This window comes from Hemitrygon akajei, chromosome 31, assembly GCF_048418815.1.
Source record: "Hemitrygon akajei chromosome 31, sHemAka1.3, whole genome shotgun sequence".
NCBI lineage: Eukaryota > Metazoa > Chordata > Chondrichthyes > Myliobatiformes > Dasyatidae > Hemitrygon > Hemitrygon akajei.
Window position 1 is genome coordinate 1,755,497 of NC_133154.1, and position 8,643 is coordinate 1,764,139.

General features: G+C 52.7%; 1 protein-coding gene across 1 annotated transcript in view; it reads right to left on the minus strand.

Annotated features, from left to right (window-relative positions):
- Positions 1–5,044, minus strand: part of LOC140719315 (uncharacterized) — a 41,730-nt gene extending 36,686 nt beyond the window's left edge. The window contains exon 1 of the mRNA XM_073033863.1: positions 4,888–5,044. Coding sequence (XP_072889964.1) covers positions 4,888–4,999 — 112 coding nt within the window. The 5' untranslated portion in view covers positions 5,000–5,044. The remainder of the gene's footprint in view (positions 1–4,887) is intronic.
- Between the last annotated feature and the right edge of the window lie 3,599 nt (positions 5,045–8,643).

Genomic DNA, 8,643 nt, shown 5'->3' on the forward strand with positions numbered 1-8,643 from the left:
CTACACCCCGTCCCTTCCCTCCACCCCGCCCCGTCTTCAACACCGCTGCCCCACTCTACACCCTGTCCCTCCTCTCCACCCCTCCCCGTCTTCAACACCGCTGCCCCACTCTACACCCTGTCCCTCCACTCCACCCCTCCCCGTCTTCAACACCTCTGTCCCACCCTACACCCCTCCCCGTCTTCAACACCGCTGTCCCACCCTACACCCTGACCCTCCCCTCCACCCCGCCCCGTCTTCAACACCGCTGCCCCACTCTACACCCTGTCCCTCCACTCCACCCCTCCCCATCTTCAACACCGCTGTCCCACCCTACACCCTGACCCTCCCCTCCACCCCTCCCCGTCTTCAACACCGCTGTCCCACCCCTCCCCGTCTTCAACACCGCTGTCCCACCCTACACCCTGACCCTCCCCTCCACCCCGCCCCGTCTTCAACACCGCTGCCCCACCGTACACCCCGTCCCTTCCCTCCACCCCTCCCCGTCTTCAACACCGCTGCCCCACCGTACACCCCGTCCCTCCCCTCCACCCCTCCCCGTCTTCAACACCTCTGTCCCACCCTACACCCCATCCCTCCCCTCCACCCCTCCCAGTCTTCAACACCGCTGCCCCACCGTACACCCCGTCCCTTCCCTCCACCCCTCCCCGTCTTCAACACCGCTGCCCCACCGTACACCCCATCCCTCCCCTCCACCCCTCCCAGTCTTCAACACCGCTGCCCCACCGTACACCCCGTCCCTTCCCTGCACCCCTCCCCGTCTTCAACACCGCTGCCCCACCCTACACCCCGTCCCTCCCCTCCACCCCTCCCCGTCTTCAACACCGCTGTCCCACCCTACACCCTGTCCCTCCACTCCACCCCTCCCCGTCTTCAACACCGCTGCCCCACTCTACACCCTGTCCCTCCACTCCACCCCTCCCCGTCTTCAACACCGCTGCCCCACCCTACACCCTGACCCTCCCCTCCACCCCTCCCCGTCTTCAACACCTCTGTCCCACCCTACACCCCGTCCCTCCCCTCCACCCCTCCCCGTCTTCAACACCGCTGTCCCACCCTACACCCTGTCCCTCCACTCCACCCCTCCCCGTCTTCAACACCGCTGCCCCACTCTACACCCTGTCCCTCCACTCCACCCCCTCCCCGTCTTCAACACCGCTGCCCCACCCTACACCCTGACCCTCCCCTCCACCCCTCCCCGTCTTCAACACCTCTGTCCCACCCTACACCCCATCCCTCCCCTCCACCCCGCCCCGTCTTCAACACCGCTGCCCCACCCTACACCCTGTCCCTCCCCTCCAACCCTCCCCGTCTTCAACACCGCTGCCCCACCCTACACCCTGTCCCTCCGCTCCACCCCTCCCCGTCTCCAGCACCTCTGCCTTACCCTACACCCCTCTCCCCTCCATCTTCAACACCTCTGCCCCACTCTACACCCCATCCCTCCCCTCCACCCCTCCCCGTCTCCAGCACCTCTGATCCACCCTACACCCTCCCTCCCCTCCATCTTCAACACCGCTGCCCCACTCTACACCCCGTCCCTCCCCTCCACCCCTCCCCGTCTTCAACACCTCTGTCCCACCCTACACCCTCCCTCCCCTCCATCTCCAGCCCTTCTTCCCCACCCTACAACCCCTCCCTCCCCTCCATCTCCAGCCCTTCTTCCCCACCCTACAACCCCTCCCTCCCCTCCATCTCCAGCCCTTCTTCCCCACCCTACAACCCCTCCCTCCCCTCCACCCCTCCCCATCTTCAACACCGCTGCCCCACTCTACACCCTGTCCCTCCCCTCCACCCCTCCCCGTCTCCAGCACCTCTGCCTTACCCTACACCCCCTCTCCCCTCCATCTTCAACACCTCTGCCCCACCCTACACCCTCCCCTCCATCTCCAGCCCTTCTGCCCCACCCTACAACTCCTCCCTCCCCTCCACCCCTTCGTCTCCAGCACCTCTGCCCCACCCTACACCTCCTGCCTCCCCTCCATCTCCAACACCTCTGCCATACCCTACACCGTCTCCACAACACCCACCCTCCGGTCCACCTCTTCCTGTCTCCAGCACCTCTGACCTATCCTACTGCCCCTCCCTCCCCTTCACCCCTCTGTCTCCAGCACCTCTGCCCTATCCTACACCCCTCCCTTCCCTCCATCTTCAACAGCTCTGCCATACCCTCTGCTACATCCTCGCCGTCTCCATGACACTGCCACTTCCTGCTTCCCTCCCACCTTTGTGACTGGCCCTCCCTCTTGGTGAAACCAAACCTCTCCTGTGGATCCAGAGAAGGCCATCTCTGCCAACTACACACCCTACCAGGACGATTCGCTCCCCTGCTCCTCGTGTGTGTGTGTGAGTGGGGGGGGGGACTGGATAATATGATCTGCCACATTATCAGCGTTGACTATCAGGGAACAAGCTGCAGCTGTTCTGATTGTGTTGGTTCCGGTCTGTTGCCAGTTGATTGTACAGTGACACATATTGTGTGCCAACCTCGGTCTGGGAGGCTGGCTCACATGGAATCTGGGCTGATTTAGCCTGCAGATAAAACTTTTCCTGCGTTGAGTGTCTCCAAATAGTACAAAGATGATGCCATATTAGCCCAAATGCCTTCTGCCCTCCTCTGCACATAAAATTCTCAGCAGGTGAGACAGCCTCCATGGAGAGGAATAAAGAGTCGATGTTTCAGGCCGAGACCCTTCATCAGTTCTGGTCACCTTATTATAGGAAGCTTTACAGAGGGAGCAGAGGATGCTGTCTGGATTAGAGAGGATACCTTAAGAGGAGAAGGTGAGCAAGTTCAGGCTTTTCTCTCAAGGAGGAGCGAAGGAGGATGGGAGGTGACTTGATAGAAGTGTATAAGATAGAGTGGATAACCAGCGTCTTTTTCACAGAGCAGAAACAGCTATTAAAAAAGGGCATAATTTTAAGGTGAGTGGAGGAAAGCATTGGGGGGGATGTCAGAAGAAGTCTTTTTAAAATTACACAGAGTGGTGGGCGTGTGGGTCACCCTGATGGGGTGACGGTAGAGACAGCTACGTTAGAGACATTTCATTACACAGAGAGTGGTGGGCGTGTGGGTCACCCTGATGGGGTGAAGGTAGAGACAGCTACGTTAGAGACATTTCATTACACAGAGAGTGGTGGGCGTGTGGGTCACCCTGATGGGGTGAAGGTAGAGACAGCTACGTTAGAGACATTTCATTACACAGAGAGTGGTGGGCGTGTGGGTCACCCTGATGGGGTGACGGTAGAGACAGCTACGTTAGAGACATTTCATTACACAGAGAGTGGTGGGCGTGTGGGTCACCCTGATGGGGTGACGGTAGAGACAGCTACGTTAGAGACATTTCATTACACAGAGAGTGGTGGGCGTGTGGGTCACCCTGATGGGGTGACGGTAGAGACAGCTACGTTAGAGACATTTCATTACACAGAGAGTGGTGGGCGTGTGGGTCACCCTGACGGGGTGACGGTAGAGAGATACATGAGATCCACACTCCTTGATTCAGGAACAGCTTCTTCCCCTCTGCCATCGCAGTTCTGAATGGCCCCTGAACTCACAAACACGATCCAACTTTTGCACTGTTTATGTTTGTAACTCATAGTGACTTTTAATATTTTGCACTGTACTGCTGCCACAAAACAACTCATTTCACATGTCGGCAGAAATAAACCTGATTCTGATTCTAATCTGAGCAGGAAGTTCACAATGAATGGTCAGGCCCCGAGGACTGTTGTAGAACTGAGGGACCCAGGAAGGAACTCGGTGAGAGGTTGTTCCTCAGACTTGAGGATCGTGGCTAGTGGTGGCCCTGAGAGGACAGTGCTGGGCCCATTGCTATTGTCATCCTGATCAACAGTTCAGATGAGCAAGTACACGATGTGGTTAATAAATATGCAGATGACACTGATATCGGCCGTGTGGTTGACAGCATGGATACTTATCAGGGTTTACTGGGGGATCTCAAACAGCTGGGGAAGTGGGCCGAAGAATGGGAAATGCAGTTTAATTCATTTTAGGACAAGTCACAGTGAATGTCAGGGTCCTGGGAAGTATTGTAGAACAGAGGGACTGAGGGGTACAGTACAGTACATGGTTCCCTGAAAACGGAGCCACGGGTAGACATGGTGGCGAAGGAGGAGTTCGGCACTGCCCTTCATCATGCGTTACAACAGTGGTGTGCAGAAGAGCATCTCTGAAGGCACATGTTAAAGTGGAGGGGCTACAGCAGTGAGCTACCTTTGAGTGTAATCCTCGCACATGATATGTCCCTGAAGTGCCTTTGTTGTATCTGATTCCACCAACAGCACATTCCAGGCACTTATCCTGCTATCTCTAAAAACTTGCCTTGGATATCTTTGAAGAACTTACCTACCCTCTCATCTTAAGTATATGCATTCGATTTCAACCCTGGGGGAAAAGCCACCCATTTATGCCTGTCATTTCTTTAAAAACCTCTATCACCTCCCCCCCCCCCGCCCCCCAACCCAGCCTCCGCCGCTTCAGAATTCGAGGGATGTAGTGGAAGTGTGCTTTTGGGATTGGAGACCGGTGAAGAGTGTCAAGCTGCAGGGATCAGTTCTGCATTCACTGTTGTTTGTATGGGGGAAATACCCCGAGTTTTAAGGTGAAAACATCCCAATAATGGGAGGGTTTAAATTCTCACAAATTGAGAGATTGGGAGCAAGTTGTTTTAAACAAGATACGATGTAGCTGTATTTCCGAAACCACGGCATTGGAGTAACGGTAGGATCGGGAGCCGCAGGTCTTCTTTCGGAATTCAGTTTAAAAACCGGTCCGAGTTTTACATTTCTCAGGACCCCGTCCGGCACCGGTAGCAACGGCGGCGATGACTGAATCCCTCTCCGGCAGCTCCCACCCTCACTCACCGGTGTCGGGCTCGCTGTAGAGAGAGTGGCACTCGCGTAGGACTCGCTCGTTGACCGACACAGTACCACGCTCCGCGTTGGCGGCGGTGCGCGGCTTTGGCCGTCCGGACATCTTTCCCTCTTTGCCTCGGGCCGCTCCGGCGGCGACGGGTAGCAGTGCTGGGCATGCCGGAATTTGTAGTCCGTATTATCCCAGTCGGCGGTGCTTCTGCCCACGCTTCTGGCGACAATGGACTATAATCCCCAGCATTCCTTTCGACCCATTTGTCAACGACAGTCCGACGTTTGCGCAACCGCAGTGGCTCTAGCTTGGCAACATGGGATGTGTCGTTTGACGAATCACTGCTGTTGTTTTTCGTAATGACTACATGAACCACAATCCGCTGCCAAACTGAACACAGTAGGTGGAGCGCTACCTTGGAATGCATTCCTCACCGTCGTTACGGCGCCCAATGAGTCGAGCATAGATAGTGCGTAACGTTTGAATTGGACCTATAGAGCCGCAGCTCGGTTGTCATTGTGAGAAAGTAGTCCGAAATGCCATCTCCACCGTTGTTGACCTGCCAACAGAAACTACAAACCATAGAACCATAGAATATTACAGCGCAGAAACAGGCCCTTCGGCCCTTCTTGTCTGTGCCGAACCATTTTTCTGCCTAGTCCCACTGACCTGCACCTAGACCATATCCCTTCTTACTACTCTCATCCATGTACCTGTCCCAAGTTTTTCTTAAATGTTAAAAGTGAACCTGCATTCGCCACTTCAACTGGCAGCTCATTCCACACTCCCACTACTCTCTGTATGAAGAAGGTCCGGCTAATGTTCCCTTTAAACTTTTTCCTTTTCACCCATGTCCATGTCCTCTGGTTTTTTTCTCCCCTAGCCTCAGTAGAAAAAGCCTGCTTGCATTCACTCTATCTATACCCATCATAATTTTATCAAATCTCCCCTCATTCTTCTATGCTCCAGGGAATAAAGTCCTAACCTATCCAACCTTTCTCTGTAACTCAGTTTCTCAAGTCCCAGCAACATCCTTGTAAACCTCTGCACTTTTGCAATCTTATAATATCCTTCCTGTAATTAGGTGACCAAAACTGCACACAATATTCCAAATTTGGCCTCACCAATGCCTTATACAACCTCGCCAGAACATTCCAACTCTTATACTCAATACTTTGATTTATAAAAGCCAATGTGCCAAAAGCTCTCTTTATGACCCTATCTACCTGTGATGCCACTTTTAGGGAATTATGTATCTGTATTCCCAGATCCCTTTGTTCTACTGCACTCCTTAGTGTTCTACCATTTACCTTGTATGTTCTACCTTGGTTTGTCCTTCCAAAGTGCAATACCACACACTTGTCTGCATCAAATTCCATCTGCCATTTGCCAGCCCATTTTCCCAGCTGGTCCAAATCCCTCTGCAAGCTTTGAAAACCTTACTCACTGTCCACTACACCTCCAATCTTTGTATCATCAGCAAATTTGCTGATCTAATTTACCACATTATCATCCAGATCATTGATATAGATGACAAATAACAATGGACCCAGCCTTGATCCCTGTGGCACACCACTAGTCACAGGCCTCTACTCAGAGAAGCAGTCCTCCACTACCTTATCAAATGCCTCGCTGAAATCCATATACACTGCATCTACTGCTCTTCCTTCATCAATATGTTTAGTCACATCCTCAAAAAATTCAATCAGGTTTGTAAGACACGACCTGCCCTTGACAAAGCCATGCTGACTATTGCTAATCACATTATACCTCTCCAAATGTTCATAAATCCTGCCTCTCAGGATCTTCTCCATCAACTTATCAACCACTGAGGTAAGTCTGTAATTTCCTGGTCTATCTCTACTCCCTTTATTGAATAAAAGAACAATATTCACAACCCTCCAATCCTCTGGAACCTCTCCCATCCCTATTGATGATGCAAAGATCATCGCCAGAGACTCAGCAATCTCCTCCTTGCCTCCTACAGTAGCCTGGGGTACAACTCATCTGGGCCTGGTGACTTATCCAACTTGATGCTTTCCAAAAGCTCCAGCACATCCTCTTTCTTAATACCTACATGCTCAAGCTTTTCAATCTGCTGCAAGTCGTCACTATCATCAACAAGAGCCTTTTCTGCAGTGAATACTGAAGTAAAGTATTCATTAAGTACCTCTGCTATTTTCTCCGGTTCCATACGCACTTTCCCACTGTCACATTTGACAGATTCTATTCTTTCACATCTTATCCTCCTGCTCTTCACATACCTGTAGAATTCCTTGGTGTTTTAGACAATAGACAATAGGTGCAGAAGTAGACCATTCAGCCCTTTGAGCCTGCACCGCCATTCTGAGATCATGGCTGATCATCTACTATCAATACCTGGTTCCTGCCTTGTTCCCATATCCCTTGATTCCCCTATCCATAAGATACCTATCTAGCTCCTTCTGGAAAGCATCCAGAGAATTGGCCTCCACTACCTTCCGAGGCAGTGCATTCCAGACCCCCACAACTCTCTGGGATAAGAAGTTTTCCCTTAACTCTGTCCTAAATGACCTACCCCTTATTCTCAAACCATGCCCTCTAGTACTGGACTCTCCCAGCATCTGGAACATATTTCTTGCCTCTATCTTGTCCAATCCCTTAATAATCTTATATGTTGCAATCAGATCCCCTCTCAATCTCCTTAATTCCAGCGTGCAATCCTTAATCCTTATTCCTTAATCCTGCCCACCAAGGCCTTCTCATGGCCCCTTCTGGCTCTCCTAATTTCCTTCTTAAGCTTGACTAAAATACCCACAATCCCTTGCCTTCCAAACAGGGTAGATGCTAACTCCATCGATGTTCCTGTGCCAAGGGACTACAAGCCCCACAATCCTCTATCTCCCGAATGTATGGGGTGACATTGTGCAATTGGACCCCAACGTAGGTTGTGTTTGTTGGAGGGAATGAGGCAGGTGTGAAATGGGTCGGGGGAGCAATGATTACCGAACAATGGCTAGCATGGGCTGGTGGTCCAGCCCAGTGCCCATTGGAGATTGCTGGTTCTTGGGATCTTCTAGTGCTGTAGCCTGTTGCTTGCCCGTGCAGGGGTGCCATACCTCGACCGAGGGGTGCCCGAGTCAGAGAGGGAGACAATGAATCCGAATGGGTTTGGGAGGGGCATGTGCATGCCTTCATTTGGAGGGGGTTTTGGTCCTTGCGGGTGTCTTTACTTAGAGTGAGTTTCCATGTGCCTGCATATTTATTGTATTCATGTTTAGAGGGAACCCTTATTTGTGTCTGTATTTAAAGGGGGACCCCGGATTCGTGTCTGTATTTAGAGAGGAACCCCTATTTGTCTCTGTATTTAGAGAGGAACCCCTATTTGTCTCTGTATTTAGAGGGTTCCTCTATTCTAGCTCTTCCATCCCTCCCATGTCTCTCTCTCTCTCTCTCTCTCTCTCTCTCTCTCTCTCTCTCTCTCTCTCTCTCTCTCTCTCTCTCTCTCTCTCTCTCCCCCCCCCCCCCCCCCCCACATCACTCACACATCCTGTCCTGGCTCGGTGCCCTATTCCACCCAAACCAACACCCACGCCTTTATAAACTCCTCCATCTGCTCCCCGCCCTCCTGGCTGGTGACTGCCTCGCTCTCCTTCTCTCGTTCTCTCTCGCTGTCTGTTCCGCCCCCACCCTCGTAGCTCCTCTCCGTCTTTCGCTCTTACTCTCCATCTCTCTCTCCCTCTACCCCCCTCTTCCTCTCTTTCAATCGCTCCGTC